General features: G+C 38.4%; 1 protein-coding gene across 2 annotated transcripts in view; it reads left to right on the top strand.

The window, feature by feature from the left end:
* LOC131046862 (uncharacterized) overlaps positions 1–24,997 on the top strand; it is a 118,536-nt gene that overhangs the window by 80,727 nt on the left and 12,812 nt on the right. For both annotated transcript variants that reach the window (XM_057980655.2, XM_057980656.2), the window contains one exon: positions 7,361–7,981. In XM_057980655.2, the coding sequence (XP_057836638.2) occupies positions 7,361–7,981 (621 nt within the window). The remainder of the gene's footprint in view (positions 1–7,360; positions 7,982–24,997) is intronic.

The following is a 24,997-nucleotide window of genomic DNA, read 5'->3' on the forward strand; positions in this document are numbered from 1 at the left end:
CCCTTGTTGTTTTTTGTCTTTTAAGTCATTGTAGGAACTTTTTGGGCATATTACAAGTGAACTTTAAATTATAAAGTTGAAACAAAAAATTTAAAGTTAAAACAAAACTTGTAATTCTTTTAAAGAGTTCCACTTAAGTGATTTTAAGTTATGGTAGGGGTTTTTCTCCTCCATTACAAGTTTAATAAAGTGACTTTAAGTTGTATTAGGGATTTTATTTCCCTATTACATGTTTTATTTTTAAGTTGTTTTTGTGACTTGTAAAATGAATTTTATTTTCCCTTTACTAGTCTTTTGTTGAGTTGTTTAAAACTCGTAATGGGAGTTTTATTTCCCTAGTATTTTAAACTTGTTGTTTGCTCTCAAAAACCCGATTTTGCCTTGTGAGGGGAAAAGTGAACATTTTAAACATGTAAAAAGGTTTAAGAAACCCGATTTTCCTTATTGCATGCATTTTAAACTACTTGTCCTTTCCCAAAAACCCGACCAGCAATATTGGAGGATTTTGTTGACAATTTCCATTGATTTTTGTGGAAAAATCTTAGGAGGAGGAAGGCGTTTTGGATTCCTTGCTATTTTCATGTATTTTCCAACTCTCTTCATGTCATTTGGAAGACATTATTGCTGGTTTTATGGTGTTATAACAGCAAAAACGTGTTTGTGAAATGCCACGATTTGCCTCATTCAAGTGCCACGAATCTTGTCTTTCCTAAATCGTTTTGGCTTGTTTTGCCTAGGCGTGGAGATTGGGTGCTTTATTTGACTGATTCTTCATGCTTTTAATGGGCGTTTTGATATATATGTCATTTTTTCAAAAACGTGGCTAGGGTTTGGAGTGTGGTTTGTTGTCTATTTAAGAGATTTTCTCTCTTCTTTCAAGAATTGTTTCTTATTCTTGGGAGGTTGTTTTGATTGATCAAGGTATGTTCTCTTCTCTTTTTCTTGTTTTCTTTTCTTGTTTTAGTTTGTTTTGGTTTCCTTGATCAATTTGTATATGTTTTGTTTTGTTCTTGCCTAAAATCGGTTTTGTGAGAGATTTTCCCCTTTGTTCCAAGTTTGCAAAGCAATTTGTGAATTGCATTGATCTTCCCCATTTTCCCTCTTTACTTGTATTCGGGATTTTAAATCCCGATTACAAGTAGGATAAAAATAATTGATCTTTCCTTATGGTTGTAATATTTTAACCATCTTTTGTTGAAATTCCAAGTTTCAAAGATGAAAAATATTCATCCATTCAAAATCGGGTTTTTAGAACCAGATTACATGTTGAAAGTTCTTCCCATTTTCATAAAGATGATCTTCCCAAAATCTTTGCATTTTCACTCATATTCATTTCCATCATCGGTACATACCATTCCCACCATTTCATCCACTCATTTCACACCTTCATTCATTTTTCCCATTCAAAGTCTACCCGCAGTCAACCATCTAGAACCCGAAATTGGTCCAAAATGCACTCAAAAAACACTTGAAAATGAGTTTTAAAGGTCCAATTACAAGTGCAAACTTGTGTTTACCCATTACACATATGAAGTTGCATGTTTGTTCTCCACAATTGCAAGTTAATGCTCTTGTTTTTCCCACACATGTAATGCAGCTTCCAGAACCCGAAATTCACTTGTGAGCCCATTTTTGCATTAGTTTATCCCTTCCCTTGTTAGTTCGGTTTGCACACACGATCTACCAAATCAATGGATTAAGGCATGGGCCTTATTTTGCAAGCAGATTTCAAGATTGGAGGATGATACAAAGAAGAGATACAACAACAATTCATGGTTGAGAGCATAGAATGCTTTCAAGACAAAGATGGTCATGACATGGAAAGAGGAAGGCAGCCCTTTCCCTCTTGAAAAGCTAGTACTACCCCAAGCAAGAAGATAAGGATGCAAATTCTCATTCCGGTTCAAGATGCCTTCACTGATCCAGAATACTTCAAGTTCTAGTATCCTGAAGCGACATGAAGATCATCACAGACAAAGGATGATGCAGTTAGAGTCGTGACTTTAGATACATGGAATAGTTTTAGTCATGCATTTGTAATTTTGTTTTGACAAGTTACATGTAAAAATAACTTTGTAATTGCAAGTTAACTCATCACTTGCACTTTTGTAATTACTTGTAAAGCAACTACAAGTTGTGTTCAATTAGGACTGTAGTTGGAATAAGTCATAGTTAGTTATTGAATAAGTCTTGGTGGTTGAGAGAATCTCTCAAGTTAGTTAGGATCCTCCCACCTTTTTCTCAAGACTCTTCTTCTATAAATACTTGAGGGGTCTATTGTAATCTTTATCTTTTGGCAATGCAACAAAATTTTGCCAATTTGTATGTGCACTCTAAGACTTTGAGCTCAGATGTAAATCAGATTGCTTTCAATAAAAGAGGCAAGTTGTGTTGAGACTTTGTGCCATTTCAAGTTGTTATGTGACGACATTTTCTAGAGTTGATTGTGAATTTTGTTCTATTGTGAAAGAGGGATTTGAATTCAATCTTGCAGACTTTGAGCTGCTAATTTTATCTAGAGTTATATGTTTGGTTTTCAGATTTGGTCATGCAGACTTTGAGCTGCTTATCATATCTAAAACTAGTGTGGAAAGCTAAAGTGGGAAGATAGCTTGTAGACTTTGTGCTGCTTCTATTTTTAAGACTTGTGCATGTGAGTTGAAGTGCATCATGTAGTTAGACTTTGAGCTGCTACATATTGTGCTTAGCTAGTAGAAAATCATCTAAAAAGGCTGATAGGAGAATAGATAGTTGAAGACTTTGAGCTTTCTTTTTGTTTTCCTGTCTCGGGGAAGTGATGGAGGTCTTTGTGCCTTCATGGAAACTTTGCTTCCCTTTATGTTCCAAAAATCCTACAAAAAAAGTCTCATTTCTGTATTTGCTGTTATTTATTTCCAATTGCTATTACTTTTTTGTGAAGAGAAAAGAGTATAGTTTTTCTTGAAAGAAGAAGAAAGACTGATGTCCCACTCATATTAGATTAGTTTAGTTTGTAGATAGGGGGAGCCTTCCCTTAATTAGGAGAGTTTTACTCACACACTGTGGTTGAAACCACAATTTTGTATATTTCCCCAAGTGTACAAAATTTTCAACCAACAAAAGTAACCTTGATGCTTGCTAGTGGTGTGTCATGTGTGGCCTTTAAAACTTTATCCTTTACCTTTGATCTTGGAGTAAGATAGATTTTGTCATTGTATAGAATAAAATTATCTACCACTTTATACCAATCATCTTGGATTTTTCCTTGAATCATATCAGTAGCAAATGCATCCTTCCCATATTCTACTATTATGTTAGTCTTCCAATCAAGGGAAATCTTTGATAATGAACATAAGGCTTCTTTGATAGAGCATTGGCTACTATATTATTCTTTCCTTTGGCATATTTGATGTCAATTTCTCCGGTTTGAAGTGTACTTACCCATTTTTGTCGTTTGTCATTTAGATCTCTTTCGCTATGAATACACTTCAAATTATTTTGGTTTGTCTTGATTACAAACTTTCCACAAACTAGATATTGCCTAAATTTGTCAAGAGCATGGATTATGGCTAGTATCGCTTTATCATACATTGAATAGCTCTTTTTAGTGTCTTTTAGATTTCAAAAGCTATTGAATGTCCTTTTTTGCGTTAACATAACTCCAATTTGTTCACTTGAGGCATCATATTCTAGAACAAAAGGAAGCGAGAAATGTGGAAAAACTAGTACAAGACATGAACTTATTACTTTCGTGAGTTTATCAAAAGCCTGTTGAGCTATCTATTCAAACAAATGCTCCTTTCTTGGACAAATCTATCAGTGGAATGGATAATTGAGAAATTCCTTTGACAAATCTATTAGTGGAATGGATAATTGAGAGAATCCTTTGACAAATATTCTCTAGTAGCTACGCAACCCAAAGAACCCTCTCAACTACATTAAGTTGGTTTGTGGATGCCAATCTAAAATAGCTTTTTTTTGTGATTTACTTGCACTCCTTGAGCACTAATACCATATTCTAAATATAAAATCTTTGTCAATCCAAACTCAGATTTAGGTTCCTTGGGATAAAGGATCTATTATTCCAAAATTTCTTAAACTTCATCCAAATGCTATAGATGTTCCTTCCATGTTTTGTTATAGATCCAAATATCATCAAAGAATTCTAAAACAAGATCCACAATTGATTTTTGAACACATCTAATCATACATGATTGGAAGGTAGCGGGAGTATTAGTTAAACCAAAGGACATAACTAAAAACTCAAAATGTCCAAAATGACATTGGAAAGCAATTTACATGTCCTCTTCTCTCACCTGTATTTGATGATACCTAGATCTTAAGTCAATTTTTAATAAGTACATTTCTCCATGTAATTCATTGATTAACTCATCAATTCTAAGAATTGGATATTTTTTTTTATAGTTTAATTGTTTAAAGATTTGAAATCTATGCACATTCACTTAGTTCTATCTTTCTTTTTCATTAGGAAAATCGAAGATACAAAAGGACTTGAACTTGGCTTGATATGACCCATCTCTAGAAGCTCCTTAAGTGTTTTTTAATTTCCTCAAAACTTCTTAGATGGTTATAAGAAGTAGTAATTGCTGATTTTGCTTTGGTTTTAGCATGATTACATGTTGAAATACTCTATCAGTTGGCAATCTTAGAGGAATGTCATTGAAGACCATGTTATGCTTGTCCAAGCGTGTTTGTATGTTCAATTGATAAGCCCTCTTACTTGCAGTAGTTGTAGAGTTTACTAAACTTTGTGTTGTCCATACTACTTGTCCACTCCTAAAACACCTCTCAATTCTTTGTGCTGATACAACTCTAGGAGCTCCATTAGTCATGCCTTGTATCACTTTTTCTTTGCCTTCTCATTTGAATCTTAGCTCAATTGTTTGATAATTTTGAGCAAACTCTCCTTGTAAGTGTAGCCATTGCACTCCTAAACCCACATTGGTTTCTCCTATGCCCACCACATGGAAGTCACCTTGCATCTTGTGTCTACCAAGAGCAATCTCCATTTGTTGAATTCTCTTGGCACATGGAATGATAAAATCATTAGCTACTATGAAATTGAATCCATTGAAATTTTCCTCTTCATAAATGAAGTATGTTGCTTCACTATTGTTAGAACTGTAACTTTGTGTCCTTGCAAAACTCCTCTTACTTTCAAAGGATGATATGTAGGAGTAACCAACGATGTTTCAAGCGCACCTCTTGGATGTTTACCTTCCTTTTGTATCTCTGATTTAGGTTAACATTCTTCAATTTTTGGCTATAGTTCTTGCTCCTTTGAGTCCTAATTCATTAGGATTTACCTCTATTTAATGTAGTTGACCTTTTCCCAAGCACTGGTATCCAGGTTCCCTTGTTTTTCGGTAAGAAAAATATAATTTGTTTAAGAGGAGCTCATTCTTGGTCACCTTATCAAAGCCTCTTTTTGGTGGTGGTTGTTGAGGAAACCCTTTCTGAAAAGGTTTCTCATTGTGTGACTTTTTTGTTTCTTATGGTGATTGTCATTGACTTCAAAAGGACTTTCCTCACTATTTTTCATTATTGGAATCTACTGCATTATTTTGTGTTTTTTGGTTGTTACACATCATATGTAACATTTGCCCCATCATATCTAATGTAAGGTCAAAATATTGATTTTTTATATATTCCATTAGATGATACCTACTTGTTGTGTCACTTGATTGCATAGGATGAAAATCTCACAGGCTGGCAGCTTCCAGCTCTAATATCATTGTAATATCTTGATTTTTTTTGGAAATATAAAAAACCCTATTTCACGATAATAATAGTTTGCACAATTGACATAAATATGAAATTGACCCATAAATTGTAGTCCAATATTCTCCAATTAAATATAATGTTTAGAATATAGCTCAGAAAGACCAAATTAATCCCTTGTAGTGGTTGCTATTTTGCAGTGATCTATTAATTGGTGCAAAAGCCTTTTTCTGCCCTTGGACTGCCTCAAAATATTTCTGTAATTAGCTCTTGAAATGCTACGACCAGCTGGTGGTTAAAAGGAGATTTTAATTCAAATTGAAATTTATCAAATTGACACAATGGTGATTTCCATGAGAAATTACTCTAAGGAATTGTGGGTTTTGTCCTCCAATTCCAGAACTAGAGGGGTTTCATCCTCTGGTTAATTGAACTGTGGTTCCATGCTCCACAAGGAGTAGAATCAAATGATAAAATGTCTTCTCAATCTTCTCCTTCTTCCTTGCTTGGTCTCTTTTAATACCTTTTTCCTTCCAATGGTCACAACTCTTTATGTTCCCTTGAAATTAGTAAAAGTAATCTTTAATTATAACTAGTAATATTATTAATCCTTGCTGAAATTGCATTCTCTGTGTAGAGGATGCGCCAAGTATATTGCTGAGTGCTTTCTGTCATTGTTACTTGAATCATTATCTTCAAAGTGCTGGGTGTACTCCTGTGATTAATCTCAATTGTCTTTTCTAAATGCCGGATGTTGTATTGTCCTGCAGAATTCATCCGCTGTGTAAGGTTTAAAGTATTTCATACATTTGATCATGTTCACAGGTTGTGGATATAGTTTAAATTTCAAGAGGGGACATTACATAAATTCTATATTTATGGCAATACGAAAAGAAAGCAAGCTGCTTGGGTTTCCTTCTCTTATCTCAATTGTCTTTCATAATTGATAATTCCTTAGAAATGCTCAAAACTCTAATATATGGATTCTATTCATTATGTATACGTGGCTGCAGAAATGACTTGTGAATATGGCTGATCAAATTCTTTTTACAGCCCATAAAAAAGTCACAGCTAGTTATTTCTCTTATTAGATTTTTTCCAAGGTTAGCCTTCTAGAGAAATAAAATTGCCTCTTATTTATACCATCGGAAAGTGATTATGCTTTAGCTTGAGATTATTACTTCTGGCTTTTGGAAGACTGGGGTTGTAACAAATGCAGTGTTGATTGTTAAAGATTCACGATTGAAAACTTTCATGGAGATTGTGTAAGTTGCATGATTCTGGAGGTGCCTCTATAGATTGGAGACTTGATGGAAAAATAATACTCTTCATATTCTTTCCGAATTATTTAATTTTACTGTATTTAATAAAATAAGCACTTGCTTTTGTTTAAGAAAACTGCAATCTAGTAATGGTCATTATGTGATTTCTGATTATTCTTCTCCAATCACCAATAATTTTACATAACATGTACTCAAGCTTGTATTGTTTCTAATATTCTATTTCCTAATATTAAATTGGAAAAAGGAACTCATTTGGTAGTTTAAGGGTAAGTTATCTTATTTCCTGGCAACTATTTATATACGAATCAAAGATGATCTCTATTGCTTGAGCTACTGTTTTATTTCCATGTCTACAGAATGAAGAAGATTTGGGGAGTCTCTATATCCCTTATTCTTATAAATTTGACTGCTATTATGGAAAGAGCTGATGAGAATCTTCTACCATCTGTGTATAAAGAAGTTAGTGAAACTTTCAGTGCTAGCCCTACTCAGCTTGGATACCTTACATTTATCCGGAACTTTGTGCAAGCTATCTCATCTCCATTAGCTGGCATATTGGTTCTTCATTATAATCGACCCACAGTTCTAAGTATAGGTACAATGTGCTGGGCATTGTCAACGGCAGCAGTGGGCATGTGCCAATATTTTGAACAAATTGCATTTTGGAGAGCAATCAATGGAGTAGGGCTGGCAATTGTCATTCCAGCATTGCAGTCATTTATTGCTGATTCGTATGTAGAAGGTGTCCGAGGAGTTGGCTTTGGATGTCTTAATCTTATAGGGTCTGCAGGTGGCATAGGAGGCAGTATTCTGGCAACAATACTAGCTGGATACACTATTTTGGGAATACCGGGTTGGCGTTGTGCGTTCATTTTAATGGCACTATTGAGTTCCCTAATTGGATTTCTTGTGTATACATTTGTTGTTGATCCAAAGAAAATACTGCCAGGTTCTTCCAAGAAGAAATATTCTGGTGGGTAAGTTTTTCTCTCTCTTTCAATTGTCTACATTTTTGTCCATCATTGTGTCATATTTTTACATTAACTGAAAGTTGAGACAATTGAGAGAGAATTAAATTGAGGTGCACATATGTAGGAAGGTGACATCTTTGCAGGATCTTTTTAACTTTAGTAAAGGGATAAGTCTTTAGATTTTCATGGACCGAGACAAATGACTGTATAATTAAGCTTTTTTTCTCTTCCCTGTTAGCTTCAAAAGTCAAATCTGAACAAATTACATTAGGTCATTAATATAGTGCATGTATACGTGCATTACTGTTTCGAAAGTTTATGTTATAGTAACCAAATGTGTTTATCAGAAAAGATTTTTTCTGCAAGATCCTAAGATAGAAACTCACATCCTTCTATTGCAGAAAATCATCCATTTTTTGTTTTATTAGGATCTAAAGCAGGCAAACTCAAGAGAATGCAAATATAATTCCTTTTTATCAGCGGGGAGGCTCTTGAGCATTTGTCTATAAAATCTTTCTCAAGGTTAGAGTGCTTCATGTTCGATTTTTATTATTTTCATTAAGTTGCTGATATTGTTCTAAGTTTTCTTGGGGTTTAGTTGACCTATTTCGAGGAGAGATTCTGAGGACAACACATTAATCTGCAAGAGTTAAAGAATGGATGCAGTTCATAACAGCATTTATGAAAAGCAATTAGAGTGCATACACAAAGAGAATAGAACCATAATTCTTATTCATATGCATATATAACATTACTGATTCTTGGTAAAATAAAGAATTTATGACCTGTAACTCTGAATATTTGAAGTTCCGAATAGCATTCTATGAGGATAGATGCAAAAATTGGAGTGAATGTATAATACGACTCTAAAATCTGAATCCCTCAGGTCATATGTTGCATATTGATACAATGGCAAGTGCGGAAGAATGTGAAAAGATGAACAGTTCACCTTCCACTATTACATATTTTTGGCAATACTCTAGTCTTAGTAATGGCATCTCTTTTGACTGCATCAATTGGAAATTGGTGTCTAGTGGTGGTGTTGTGTTGTGTTCCTAAAGACAATACATTTTTCTATGTAATGTAAATGAGCTATTTGGTTATTGTCACAACCCTTAGTTGCAAACTAGAATTTTACTAAGCTTTCCAATATATATATATTTAATACATCTACCAATTAATCACTGAAGATAATTTGTAAATTAAGCTGGAATACTTTACCTATTTTTTTCTATTTCCAATATCATTAATAAACCAAGGTTCCTTATCTTTACTTGAGTTATATTCTAGGGTTCAAGAAGTTTCTATGAAGGAAAATAAATTCAAAAATTCAAAGTTTGGAAGAGGAACAAATTAAATGAATTACATAGTGTTAATCCTTGGATGTTTACATACACAACTTCAAACATGTGAGCAACCTCTAGAGAAGGCCTGATTCAACTGGCTTCCACTTGGGGGCCATAATCAGACAACCAAAGTAAACACACGTGAAATCAAAACCAAGGGGCACTCCCCAAGATGGGATATGAAGAACAAAGCTAGAAGTATCACTTCCGTTCATCAAGAGTCAAAAGATGTTTACAAATGAGGAAAACCCAATATTTATATATTGTCAAAAAAGGAGAAAGCAATCTTAACCATTGATTAAATTGGGTAATCCAAAGGACCAAAATAACTTGCACACTAAACAAAAAAAGTAGACATTGCTTTAGATAACTTGGTCCACATTCCTAATATGGGGGATGGGGGAAGTTTTTAAATTAAATACACAACAAATGATAAATTAATAATATGCTCATGCTCCTTGGTATTTTAAGAAAATGATTAAAACCCAAAGGTAATGAAGAATTCGCTACAAGCTGCTGCTATGGTTGTAGTTCATAGATTGTCTTATTAGATGCTACATTGTTTCCTTACAGATACATGAATAATTGTTTTGGCCACATAACAGCCACCAATCAACCCAAGTTTTAGATCCTTTAAGCTAAACTAGAGGGGGCCATTATTTTATATAGGTCAACAATTACACAGTGTGGATGTCCAAATCTTTTTTCTGTCAAGATCTACCTGTTGACGGGTATTTTGTGGCCACACCAACATAGAATAAAGTTTCCAATGGACACTCTATCCTCTCTTGAGAAAATCTTGTGTATGCTAAGTTTGCGGAAGATCATACAAGTGATTCCAAGGTTCCTACTGCGAACATGCAACTTTGTGATGGATATGAGTTCGTTTGGCTTGATGTATGCTGGTCATCCAAGGGGGACTTTGAGTAATGTGGAACAATCCTTTAAGAAGACTTGAACAAATTTGGATTTCAAGGGAGTATGGCGAATGATTTAGCAATGATAAGTATTTTTTGGAACGTTTTCTCAATGAAATATGCGGAAAGTAAATGAGTGTAGGGATTGAGATGTTCTAATCTAAATCTAAAGAACTTGAAAGACAACAACTTCTTAGGTGAAATCGACCACACTTTGTTTCGCCAAATTAGACAACTACGCAAAGGAGTTGCAATCTTCAAGGGTTTGTGCTAGGGATTTTCATACCATCAATGAACACCATCAAAGAACAATGCTCATTCAATAATTGCAGTTAAACATACACATTAAACGGCTTAGTCCAACCTTACATTGCAAAAAGAAATCATCTATCTGCAAAAGGTATGAGCAAATGATTTCACCATGAAACAATATTATCTATCTCATTCATCTAATTGCTTGAAAATTAATCTAACGACTTAAGGAAGAGAAACCATGCAAACTTTCAAAATAACGCAAGTAATCACCAAAACCAATGAGTTATTTATTATCCCGATAGCTTATAGCAACAATCTCATACAAATTCTCCCTCTTTAACAAATGAAGGGGCGAACCCCTTTTATAGGCCCCAAAAATGAAAATGGACAACCAAGATTACATTGAATCCAAGGGATAAGATCTCTCCATGCAAAACCCTAATTAGGGTTTGACCAAAAATAACCTAGGTGGTGCCAAGTGGTGGGCATGGTAATAAATAAGGCATCACACCCACTATGCATTAAATAACCCATCGGTCCAAATAAGGTGCCTATGCATTAAATAACCCTCCACCTCATCATGCATTTAATAAATCATCTCCCAAAATAGGGCGTCCACTGTCTCAAACTCTGATGACAAATGCTATGAATCTGGTCATGACAGCCTCGAGCTCACCTACAGAGACACTTGGCGTAGTTTCATACTTATACTCCAAAATGGCTGTCCTTTTCACACTTGCGGAAAGTCTTTTCCCATCCTGACATTGCCTCCCGAGTCCTGTGCATGATGCTTGAGAACAGGGAAACATTCTCCAAATGATCCCTTGAGAAGGATTCCACGAAGAAGAATTCATGCAGCTTGCTTTTCAAATTATCCATTGTTAGCTCCTCGTCAGTTGGCCTCTTTGCAAACAATGTCTCGACAGTATTGAGGATTCCTTCTTGAATTCTCTTGACTGCTGTCCTCAATCGAGCTGACTCCTCATTTGATCTTTTGAAGAATTCCTTCTCAACATTTACTGCACAGTTCTACTGAAGGAAGTCATATGCTTCATTTTCTTTGATGACTTCACCATCTATCGATGCCTGCTTGGGGACTTCCATCAATACTTCCAAACGTGGGATGATCATGTCCTGATAGATGTGCATGTCCTCCCATGCTCGGTCCACATTCTCCAGTCTGCCAAGGACAACCAGGACTCTCTAGTATATTTGAGCCAAGTCCTCAACGAACTCACCTGCTACAGTGAAAATGTCCTCACCCATTTCTTAGTGCCTTGGGCCTTTTTTCTTATCTCTTCAAGTTAATCAAACAATTCCTTCGGAAGTGTAGTATCCCCCTTAATTTTTTTTTTCAATTGTTTTAGTTTACAATCAGCACAAACACCCATTAGGGTTAGAAAATGAAATCCAAGTACTGTTGAAAGTAACCCTTTCCACGTTTTAATCACCGAGAGCCCAATCTGGGAGGGTGAGAGCATACAGTGTTGAGGGGATCGTTAGATGCTAGAACTGAAATTGATTACAAACTTGGGCGGCAAGCCAGCCCCTTCAGCTTATACAGCGGGAGATGGAAATTCTGAAACTTTCTGGTGGTAAACCAGCCAGGAACAAACCAAACAACGGAAACAACAATCACTCTACCGCTTATGCAGCGGGAGGACTAGAATAGGAAATTACTATCAACTCCATCATATTCAGCAGGAGGACAACATTACAATCAACTCAACCGCTTATTCAGTGGGAGGACAGTGTTACAATAGAAAAGAAGGTGGCAAGCCAACTTCTTCCACTTATGCAGTCGGAAAAATGATAAATCTAAGATGATAGCTATTAGTACTACTAACCAGCTTTACAATTCATTACAGAGATATCAAAATTTATGAAATATTGCTAATCTAAGATAGGCGGCCAAGCCAGCCTCTTCCACTCAGATAGTGGGATAGCAGAAAGCCAAAATGTTGTTGTTAGTACTACTAACCAGCATTACAATGAATATAGAATTGGACAACCAAGTGCTGATTAGGAACTGACAGCTGCAACAAGAACTCCAAACATCCTCTAACAACCCAAAAAATTCACACTCTCAAGAACTCACTCAAAATCCAACTTTCGAAAAATCTGATATAAAGACAGCAGGCTGGAAATGCATAACCAGCAACACCAGTCCACACCAAAATGCTTCTAACTCACTCAAAACTCACTCAAATCTCCCCTCAACACACCCAAATTGACAATATGCATTAAGCGTCCAAGTACAAATTGGAATACAGCAGCAACATGACCCTAGACAAACAGCACGCATCCCAATGCACCCCCTAAAAAGTATGACTATGTGAAAAGGTACGATTTACATTTAAAAATTGAAGACTTAAAACTAGGGGCTGAAAACTTACAAATTCCATTGCCTAGTGCATAGAAATAATCAGAGCTAATACCCAGAATCAACAGGAGCCTGCACGGAGACTTAGGAGTGAAAATGTGCTTCAGCCATGATGCCATCCAGTAACTAGGAAACACACCAACTCACACAGAAATCAGAAAACCAACTGATGCAATCCATTCTCAATATGATCTATCTATTCCTCTGAATGAGAAATAGTCTCTCCACAACTAGGTGCTATATCTCAAGCACAACTGACACAGGCTAGGAAGCTCGCAACTTCGAAGCACAAGTCTGGCATGATTCCGCCAGCACTTCGTTATACAAATTTCATGGATGCTCAAAATGAGAGCCCAAGGCTCCAATTTATAACTTTTGCCAAGCCAAATTCAAATTCAAATCCCTTAACAAGGCGCCCAAATACAATTCATTTCATTTCACCTCCTAGGCAAAGTTCGCTCAATGCAAATTTCACCACAAAATCGCCGCTTTGGATAAATAATAATTTATAACATAAAGTGTAAAGTGGGTGCTCAAAGATGACTTTAGAGGAATAATATAACTTAGGCACAAAATTGCCCCATTCACTTTAAGTTATATTTTTTTTGATTAAAATACCATGTCGAACCCCTTAAGTCAGAATACCAATTACGCCTAGGCCAAAGATAATTAAAGTATTTTATTAAAAATAATACTTTTTCCCTTCCAAATACTGATTACTGCCAAAAAGAGTTGAGACTAAGTCAACTGACTTGAACAACTGAACTTGCTCAAAATAGAACTGTCAGATATAGTACTTACTAAAAATAGTAAGTCTAGGAAACTTCACCAAAAAGACTGTTCCTTGAATCATGTGGCTCAGCTCGAGAAACCCAGAAAAACCCAGTAATCATGACAACTGACATCAACTTACTAAAAATAGTAAGTTCTGCAAACTCCCCTGAACTGATTGCATGTCATACCTTTGCGAAGCTTACAAAAAACCCAGAAGGAAATCTCGATTCATTCTGCCAAACTCCAACCAGAACATCCCTTAAAACTCCTAGAAAATAGGAAACCCTAATTCTCCACTTCCAGTTAGCCTACGGGTCTCCAAGATAGGCTAATGGCCACTGACTTGCTTATTGCTGAGAAGGGGACATTACAGGAAGAGTTGTGGGAGGAACAAAGGTCCGGTCTTCCTACTTGAATGGATGCATTAAGCGTTGCACATACCCACAGAGAGCTTTGGTCTCACTTTTCAATTTCTTATATTTTTCTTCCATCTCCTTAATCCGTTCCTTCAATGCTTGAGAGGAATCATCAAAATCCTCTATCCATTGTGCCTTAGTGGCACATCCCAAATCAACTGTTGCTACATCATAATCTTCTTGGTTGATTTCACCTCTGGCCTTGTCAACCCTTGGCACTGCCATATGTAGAGTCCTGGATGCTGATTCATTTCTGGTTACCTTAGAGAATTTCTTTGCCACCTTATTTTCCATTGGCTTGTTTATCCGGTTTAGAAATTCTTCAATTTTAAGTGTAGGATCAATTTCCTCTTCTAGCTCGTTTCTCATTCTTTCTTTTAGCCAATCTGGAGTGCTTGACTGCTGATCATGTGCTTCTAACTGCTCTTGTTCCTGAGTTACTTCCATCAAGGAGTCCTAAGTCTTCAATTGTTGTTACTCAGAAGCAATCCTAGATATGTTGTTCTGTATGCGGAGGAAGTTCTTGTTCCTCATTTCTTTGCTGAGTAGGCCCTCGAGAAGCATTGCCACTAAGTATATCCCGTGCCTGTGAAGTGTCCTGGCCCTCATCCTGTGACTGGTTTCTTGTGTTGTCCTGCTACTTCCTTTGTGAAGATGCCAATTTCTTGCACACTTGATGAGTTACCAAGCGACTGCACCTCTTCTAATCTTTGTTTCTTCTGTTGTGGCTCTTCTGTTTGGACTTCCTACCTTTTCTTTGGCCGTGAATCTTGGGCAATGCTTTTCTCTTTTCCACGTTCTGCCCTTCCTCGTGGAATTACCTCTTCTTTGGCTTGAGCTCATGATGACCCCTCAGTGGCTTCATCTTGTGATTCCAAGTTTCCCATCAAATTATAAGTCAGGTGGGCATTCTTTGTAATGTCCCCTTCTTGGACCTGATTTTCTCTGCGACCGTTGGTCTTTTGTTTGGAAACTCGGAGGCCAGTCGGAAGGTATAATTAGGGTTTCCTATTTTTGAGGAGGACTTTGTTCATGTTGGGTGTTTTCCTTGGCGGCTTCTTTCTGGTTGCTCAGAGAGCTTCGCAACAGTATATTCATTTCTGCTTTCGAGGCAATTCTTAGAATTTACTATTTTTAGTAAGTTCTATTTTTGGCAGTATCAGGTGACATCAGACAATCTCCTTTTCTTGTTCAGTCGACTCAAAAGGGCGTAGACAGATTCGAGCTCCAGAATGCAAGGTGGAGAAGTCAAGTAATTGCAATTTTAAATAACATTATAATTATAATGTTATTTTACCCCTTGGCCTAGTCAAATGACTTAATGACAACTTAAAAGGGGGTTTCTAAGGGTGGCGCTCCCATGGAGTAGATTTAATATTTTTTTGTCCTAAGCCAAAGTCAAAACCAAGGCGTGACTTACCAAGGTGAAGACTTTATTAAATACCTTGACTTTTGCGCTAGGAAAGATGGGACGCCATGTTGAAGGTGAGATTAGGGTTTGAGGAAGTTGCATTTAGGGTTTCGTGGAGTTCAAGGAATCTATATATTGGAGTCTTGTGCATCATGGAGGTATCTTTTTGCAGAATTTTGTCTGGCTGCCGTCTGGCTCTGGGATTTGCTTCAAGGAATGAAGGCCTTCTAGCACAGGCATCGCTTCTTGTTTGAAAGACAACAACTAGTGGTGATTTAATCTCTATGTATTGCATTTGATAGTAGTTTATCTTCAGAATATTGCATTATTAATCATTTAAGCATTGTAGTGTATTCAGTCTTCTGCATCCAGGAATCCGCGACTGCATGTTTTCATTCATAAAACAGAAAACACCAAAAATATCATTCTGGGTATCAGCCCATTGCATTTGTTTGTCCTAGGCGTTGCATTTCCTAAGTTTGTAGCATTTTAGAAGCTTGCATTAATTTTTGAGAGCAAATCGTACCTTTCTGCTATACCGTACCATTTGGGAGTGCATTGGAATTAGTGCAGGTTGTATGCATGGTTTTTGGGTTGGTTTCTTTGTCTTGTCTTAAGCATCTTCATTAATAAGGGTTATTGCATCTGATTTCTGGTCATTTGGAGGTTATATGAGAAGAATATGAGCATGTGAAGTAGTCCTATAGACTGCTGTTTATGAATTTAATGTGCAGATTTGTAACAGGAATCGGAAGATCCAGTATATTGATCTTTGAAGCTATTGGATTTTGTATTGCCACTTAAGTTCATAATGGCTCTCCATAATGTAATGTGATCCCTTATAAATTCTACAAGATTTGAACAAGAAGAATCCACTCTTTGTAAAGGCTGACAGTAGTACTGGCAGTCTTGGTATCATGCTTCATTTCTAGTTGTAGTTCTCAAACTCATTTAAGTTGTTGTAATAAGTTAATCCTCCACCCTATGGTAGCTACTCTCCCTTCTTGGGTCGGAAAGCACATTCCGGGTGTTGAGTGTTTTCAGTTTCTGCATTACTAATCAATCAAGCATTTTAGTTTTCACTCCGTCATATGGTCGCCCCTGTCCGTTTGGAGTGGGTAGCACATACTTGGCGTAGAGTTCCCATTCCAGTTTTAGAATAGGGGATCCTCTGACCAATGCTCGCCATCTCGGCGCCATGCTGGTTAGAGTTTTCTGCATAAGCATCTGTTTTAAGATCCTCTGACCAATGCTCGCCATACCGGCGCCATACTGGTTAGAGTTCTTTTCATAAGCAACTAAGATCCTCTGACCAATGCTCATCCACACGGTGCCATTCTGGTTAGAGTTGTTTCAGCAAATCAAATACTCTTTTCTCAGAACTAATTGATCACTCATATAGTTGTTGTAATTAAGTTGATCAAAAATTTCAAAAAAAAATTGGCTAGGGATATTTCAGTGGTATCAGAGCCAAGATCCTGCCATCCTGTGAGCAAGTCTGTATATGAGTGACAGAGAAAAAAGATACTGGGCAAGAGAAGATAAGAAGGTTGGGAAACAATTCCAGTTTCATCAACCTCCTGAGGGTCAGACAGCCTCAGAAGTCTTAAGGGCTCACTGGGAATCTTCCGGGGAATCTAACATGGCTGAAGGAGAAAGGTCAATCGGGGGAAATGAGGGGTTCACCCGCAACAGAGATGATAGTGGGAAGGAAAGAGAAAGATCTCTGAGTCCTGGGAAGAGATTTGAAAGGAAGATGGATGCTTTAATGGACATGGTATCCCTCATGATGGGAAGAGTGGGTCAGAACACCACTCCTCAGAATAACTCAGGCCATAGAGGAGAATATAGTGCCTCCAAACCCCAAGATGAACATGCAGGCCGGGTAGTACCTAATAATACCAACATATCTTCCAGGCCCTTTAAACCCACTTTCCTGGCACCTACAATCAACCAGCCAGATCCCGAGGAGAATGCTTCATTTGTGGAGCAGTTGAGACTCGGTAGAGCAGAGTATGATTCTCTGCCTGATGACATCAAAATGGATATGTCCTATAATGATTTTATGGATCATAAAAGGAAAAACAAAGGACAAGGGAGGTATTATGACCAAAGGAGATCATTCAATCAAGGGGATTTGTACCAAGCTGTCAACAAAGTTATCCTTCCACACTTTGACGGAAGTGAGACTAATTCAGCCCGAGCTTGGATTCAGAAGCTGGATAACTATCTAGCTCTTAGGCCAATGGCAGAGGAAGAAGCGATTAAGTTCGCTACGCTGCACCTGGACGGAGTAGCGCACGAGTGGTGGTACCATGGCCTCATTACTCTTGGTCATCGATCTATCACAACGTATGATGAGTTCACCACTAGGCTCATCGAGAGGTTTGAGAAGAAGGATCCTGAAATCCATTTCAGAGAGCTTGCTCAACTGAGACAATATAGTACGGTAGAGGCTTACATTGCAGAGTTTCAAAGGCTCTCAGTCATGGTGACTGGAATCACGGAAAGGAGACTGGTGATTTTGTTTAGTGAAGGGTTGACAGAACCTCTCAAAGGTTGGATCAAAGCCTTTGACCCTCCATCACTGCAAGAAGCCATGAAAAAGGCAAGGAACATGGAGTGGGCTGCTCCTAAGGCCAAGTTTCAGTCAAATTCTCCCTTTCAGAAAAGGGATAAGGGAAAAAGGCCTCAGCATAGACCACCCTTGAGACCTCAACACCAAGAGTTCAAGAACCGCAATCCAAATGTTACCAGGTTGGATCCAGAAACCCTGAATGAACTTAGAAGGAAAGGGTTATGTTTCCGATGTAGGGAAAAATGGTCACAAGATCATGTTTGCCAAAAGGGGGTTAAGTTCAATCAGATTGAATATTATTCTGCTGGTGAGAGTGATTCTGAATTGTCCGATCAGCAATCTGATTTTGAAGAAAGTGAAGGAGATAGAGCCCCAGAAGAATCTGGAGATGAAAAGGAGTGTGGGGGAGTCTTGGCCCAACTCTCTAGTTTTCAAAGAAACGAATCATTCAAGGTTCGTGGGATGATCAAAGGGCAGCGAATTGTAGCCTTGATCGACACTGGAGCAACACATAACTTCATTGATGAAGTTGTGGTAGCCAAGAAGGGGCTGCAAACTGAAGAGTTTGAAGGGTTTAAGGTCATGGTTGCCGATGGATTCCATATCTCTTGCACCAAGAAGATTTCAAACATGACCATGCAGTTGGGAAACTACGAAGTTAAGGATGACTTCTACGTAGTACACATTGGGGATACTGATGCTGTCCTTGGTATTCAATGGCTGCGTTCTCTTGGGGAGATTGCCTTGAATCTGCAGACTATGGAGTTGAAGTTTCAATCAGATGGGAAGAAGATAGTTCTAAGAGGAATGTCTAATGGAGGTCCGCGAGTGGTGTCATTCAAAAGAATGGCAAGACTGATCCGTCATGATCAAGTTGAATGGGTTGCCGAATGTATGATCCTCCCTGCAAGTCCCATTGAGGCTAAGCGTGATCAACCTCCTGACATCCAGTCTCTTCTCACAAAGAAAAGTGCGGTTTTTGCCGACTTGCCTCCTGGACCTCCACCTGAACGGGGTTCAGAACACATTATAGAGCTTAAGGAAGGAGCTAAACCGGTGATCACAACTCCATATCGGTATCCGAAGAGGCAGAAAGATGAAATAGAGAGGAATATTCAAGAACTCTTGGAGATGGGTTTCATTCGCCCAAGCAAGAGTCCCTTCGCTTCTGCAGTGGTTTTGGTGAAGAAGAAGGATGGGACCATGCGCATGTGCGTGGACTATCGTGCTTTGAATCAAAGCACCATCAAAAATAGATACCCCATTCCCAGAATTGATGAACTTATTGATGAGTTACATGGGGCCAAGTTCTTCTCGAAGATCGATCTGAGGTCGGGCTACCATCAGATTCGGATGAGGGGGTCTGACGTTGAAAAGACAGCTTTCAGATGCCACTATGGTCATTTTGAATTCCTAGTCATGCCCTTTGGGTTGACTAATGCTCCAGCCACCTTTCAGTCTTGCATGAACCGTGTTTTTCAGAATCAGCTAAGGAAATTTGTATTGATATTTTTTGATGATATTCTGATTTACAGCAAGACTTGGGATGATCATCTCAAGCACTTGGAAGGAGTGCTTAATATCTTGGAGTCTGAGAGTTTGTTCGCTAAAGCTTCCAAATGTGAATTTGGAATGGAGGAGTTATTGTACCTGGGTCACATAATCAGTGCTGGAGGAGTGAAGGTGGACCCGGAAAAGATAAAAGCAGTCATGGATTGGCCACCCCCTGAGAATTTAACTCAATTGAAAGGGTTTTTAGGTCTGTGTGGGTTTTACCGGAGGTTTGTTAAGGGGTATTCACAAAATGCAGCTCCCCTTACTGATCTCACCAAAAAGGGGGCCTTTGTTTGGTCCGAAAGAGCTCAAGAGGTGTTTGATAAATTTAAGAAAATCATGAGCTCGTGTCCAGTTCTAGCCATTCCAGACTTTTCCAAACCATTTGAGTTGCAGTGTGACGCATCAGGTGAGGGAGTTGGCGCTGTCCTGATGCAAGACAAACACCCTATCGTGTTTGAGAGCAGAAAATTGAGGGGTGTGGAGAGATCCTATTCAATTTATGACAAAGAAATGCTTGCCATTATGCATGCATTAGCCAAGTTCAGGCAGTACTTGGTGGGAAACAAGTTCGTGGTAAAAACAGACCACAATAGCCTCAAGCATTTTATGCACCAGAAGGATTTAAATGAGAGGCAACAGAAATGGGTGAGTAAGCTGCAAGCTTACGACTTTGACATTGAATATGTCAAAGGGAAAAATAATGTCGTGGCCGATGCTCTCTCCCGACGGCCTCATCTTAGCTCATTGTGTGAGCTTACTGCAGATTGGAGAGACATGTTGCTTGCTGATTATGCCAAAAATCAGTTTGCAACCAGCATTTTAGAAGGTACCTTCCATGATGAGAAGTATCGGGTGGTTGAGGGATTGATCCATTACAAGGGAAGGATCTTTTTGGTGTCTGATTCTAAATTGAAGAAGAAGATTCTTCTGACTTTTCATGATATTCCGGTTGCTGGTCACCAAGGGTTTTTCAAGACATATAGGCAGATCCGAGAAAGGTTTTCTTGGAAAGGGTTGAAGGGCGAAGTACAACGCTACATCCAGGAATGTCCTGTTTGTCAAGTAAATAAGAATGAGAATACTTTACCTGCCGGGTTGCTGCAACCCCTCCCCATTCCTAATCAAAAATGGGAAAGTATCTCGATGGATTTCATCACCGGGTTGCCCAAATCCCAAGGGAAGGACTGTATTTATGTAGTGGTGGATAGGCTTACCAAATTTGCTCATTTCTTCGCCATTACCAGTACTTTTTCTGCAGCACAAGTTGCAGACCTGTTCTTTCGGGAAGTGTTTAGGCTGCATGGGGTACCCAAAAACATTGTAAGTGATAGGGACAGCAAGTTCTTAAGTACTTTTTGGCAAGAAGTTTTCAGAATGAGTGGTACTGTGCTCACTCCAAGCACTAGTTATCACCCCCAAACAGATGGTCAGACTGAAGTAGTGAACAAGTGGTTGGAAGGCTACTTAAGAAATTATGTGTCAGAACAGCAAAGAGCATGGGTCAAGTGGCTGCACCTAGGGGAGTACTGCTACAATTCCTCGTTCCATATGTCGATAAAGATGTCTCCTTTCTTGGCACTTTATGGGTATGAAGCTCCTAGTTTTGCTGATTTGGTTTTTGGTGATAGCAAAGCACCCTTAGCCAAGGATATGTTGCAGAAAAATCAAGACATAATGAAATCTTTGAAAGAAAATTTGCAGATTGCCCAAAATCAGCAGAAGTTGTATGCTGATCAGAGGCGTAGTGAGCGCTCATTCGAAGTTGGGGATATGGTCTATCTGCGATTGCAGCCTTATAGACAGTCTTCTCTCAAAAAAAATGGAGCTGAGAAGCTCAAACCTCGCTTCTATGGGCCATTCAAGGTCATCAGAAAGATTGGGGCAGTAGCTTATGAATTGGAGCTACCTTCTAATAGTAGAGTCCATAATGTCTTCCATGTATCTCGTCTCAAGAAGGCTCTTGGACATAATGTGGTACCTTCGTCACAATTACCCCCCCTGGATGAAGAGGGACAATTGGTTCTAATTCCCGAGGAAATACTTGATTTCAGAGAACGGTCTTTGAGGAAAAGAACCATCAGAGAATATTTAGTGAAGTGGAAGAACCTGCCTTTGGAGGATGCAACTTGGGAAAGTGATGAGATATTGCAGCATCCTGGGTTGCGATTGCTTGGGGACAAGCAATCTTGGGGAGGGCGGACTGTAATGTCCCCTTCTTGGACCTGATTTTCTCTGCGACCGTTGGTCTTTTGTTTGGAAACTCGGAGGCCAGTCGGAAGGTATAATTAGGGTTTCCTATTTTTGAGGAGGACTTTGTTCATGTTGGGTGTTTTCCTTGGCGGCTTCTTTCTGGTTGCTCAGAGAGCTTCGCAACAGTATATTCATTTCTGCTTTCGAGGCAATTCTTAGAATTTACTATTTTTAGTAAGTTCTATTTTTGGCAGTATCAGGTGACATCAGACAATCTCCTTTTCTTGTTCAGTCGACTCAAAAGGGCGTAGACAGATTCGAGCTCCAGAATGCAAGGTGGAGAAGTCAAGTAATTGCAATTTTAAATAACATTATAATTATAATGTTATTTTACCCCTTGGCCTAGTCAAATGACTTAATGACAACTTAAAAGGGGGTTTCTAAGGGTGGCGCTCCCATGGAGTAGATTTAATATTTTTTTGTCCTAAGCCAAAGTCAAAACCAAGGCGTGACTTACCAAGGTGAAGACTTTATTAAATACCTTGACTTTTGCGCTAGGAAAGATGGGACGCCATGTTGAAGGTGAGATTAGGGTTTGAGGAAGTTGCATTTAGGGTTTCGTGGAGTTCAAGGAATCTATATATTGGAGTCTTGTGCATCATGGAGGTATCTTTTTGCAGAATTTTGTCTGGCTGCCGTCTGGCTCTGGGATTTGCTTCAAGGAATGAAGGCCTTCTAGCACAGGCATCGCTTCTTGTTTGAAAGACAACAACTAGTGGTGATTTAATCTCTATGTATTGCATTTGATAGTAGTTTATCTTCAGAATATTGCATTATTAATCATTTAAGCATTGTAGTGTATTCAGTCTTCTGCATCCAGGAATCCGCGACTGCATGTTTTCATTCATAAAACAGAAAACACCAAAAATATCATTCTGGGTATCAGCCCATTGCATTTGTTTGTCCTAGGCGTTGCATTTCCTAAGTTTGTAGCATTTTAGAAGCTTGCATTAATTTTTGAGAGCAAATCGTACCTTTCTGCTATACCGTACCATTTGGGAGTGCATTGGAATTAGTGCAGGTTGTATGCATGGTTTTTGGGTTGGTTTCTTTGTCTTGTCTTAAGCATCTTCATTAATAAGGGTTATTGCATCTGATTTCTGGTCATTTGGAGGTTATATGAGAAGAATATGAGCATGTGAAGTAGTCCTATAGACTGCTGTTTATGAATTTAATGTGCAGATTTGTAACAGGAATCGGAAGATCCAGTATATTGATCTTTGAAGCTATTGGATTTTGTATTGCCACTTAAGTTCATAATGGCTCTCCATAATGTAATGTGATCCCTTATAAATTCTACAAGATTTGAACAAGAAGAATCCACTCTTTGTAAAGGCTGACAGTAGTACTGGCAGTCTTGGTATCATGCTTCATTTCTAGTTGTAGTTCTCAAACTCATTTAAGTTGTTGTAATAAGTTAATCCTCCACCCTATGGTAGCTACTCTCCCTTCTTGGGTCGGAAAGCACATTCCGGGTGTTGAGTGTTTTCAGTTTCTGCATTACTAATCAATCAAGCATTTTAGTTTTCACTCCGTCATATGGTCGCCCCTGTCCGTTTGGAGTGGGTAGCACATACTTGGCGTAGAGTTCCCATTCCAGTTTTAGAATAGGGGATCCTCTGACCAATGCTCGCCATCTCGGCGCCATGCTGGTTAGAGTTTTCTGCATAAGCATCTGTTTTAAGATCCTCTGACCAATGCTCGCCATACCGGCGCCATACTGGTTAGAGTTCTTTTCATAAGCAACTAAGATCCTCTGACCAATGCTCATCCACACGGTGCCATTCTGGTTAGAGTTGTTTCAGCAAATCAAATACTCTTTTCTCAGAACTAATTGATCACTCATATAGTTGTTGTAATTAAGTTGATCAAAAATTTCAAAAAAAAATTGGCTAGGGATATTTCATTCTTTGCTTTCAACTTGTTGATGTGACGCTCAATCCACAATCTTGTAAATTTTGTAATTGGCCGGTTTAGGATATGCAGATCAACAATCTTTGGCTCTGACCAATTAGGTGCTTGGATTGGCTTATCCTTTTCCTTCTTATAATCAGGGTCAACATTATTGTTCACATCCTCTTCTACTTGATTTGGCACTTGGATGATTTCTCATATCTTTATCATCCTAAGAGGCAACCTGGAAAACATTCTTTTCCTAACCTCATAATCATCCTTGGTGTTAGCCCAATTATCTTCTAGCTATATCTTATGCTTGTGCCTTATCTTGTTGTACGGATCAAAATCTGATCTTGCAATGTGGGCTGTGAGGTGGTAGAATTGTAGTTCCTTTGTTGACTTCTCTGTTGCTACTAATGATGGGCACAATTCATTATAATCTCCGATGACAATCGAGAACTCAAGTCCACCTTTCTTCTTTTTCTGAATCTTGTCGTAGGTAGTCAGTTGCCTTGTTGCCTCAAGCAGTACCATTTTATCCTTTGGGTATCTCGGGAGCCTATAGGGATAGGAAGAGCATCCTTGGACCTAGTTGTAGGTGAATTTTGGAAACTGAATGAATCATGCTCCAAACTTTTTAATCAATTTCCTTGCTTCTTGTGACAGCCTTAAGTGAATGCCTCCATATAGAGACCGGACAATGTGCATGGTGAAGGCGTCATTTTCTTTCTTGAAATAAGTAGTGCTGTATAGGTGCAACTAAGGATAGCACTTGTGGACTTTGAGCTATCTTGGACCGCATCCCATGGGTCCTTTACTGAACAATCCGTTGAATTTGGCCATTCTTGCTAGCATATAAACAATGTATGAGCTCATGTAGAAGGATCGGGAATGCATCAGATTCTTCAGTTGTTCGTCCAGGTTGTTGCTAACTATCCTTGCCCAATCTGCCATCTTGATTGCATCCATACTTCCTCAATGAAGTAAAACATCCATGGCTTGAAGATGAAGGCTTGTGGACATCCCATGATCCAACTCATCATCAGGATGACGTCACTGTACTCTTGCTTGAAGTCCATGCTAGTGAGCTGCTTGGACATTTTGGAATGGTGAGGCTTTGGCTTTTGCATCCACTTTTTGTTGATGATTCCTGTGCATCCATCCACTCCGAAGTCATAGAGCATGGTCGCCCTTTCCTTTGTCTTGTATACCATGGCTTGACACGTGGGGATTCCAAAA

Source organism: Cryptomeria japonica, chromosome 4 (assembly GCF_030272615.1).
Source record: "Cryptomeria japonica chromosome 4, Sugi_1.0, whole genome shotgun sequence".
NCBI classification, from domain to species: domain Eukaryota; kingdom Viridiplantae; phylum Streptophyta; class Pinopsida; order Cupressales; family Cupressaceae; genus Cryptomeria; species Cryptomeria japonica.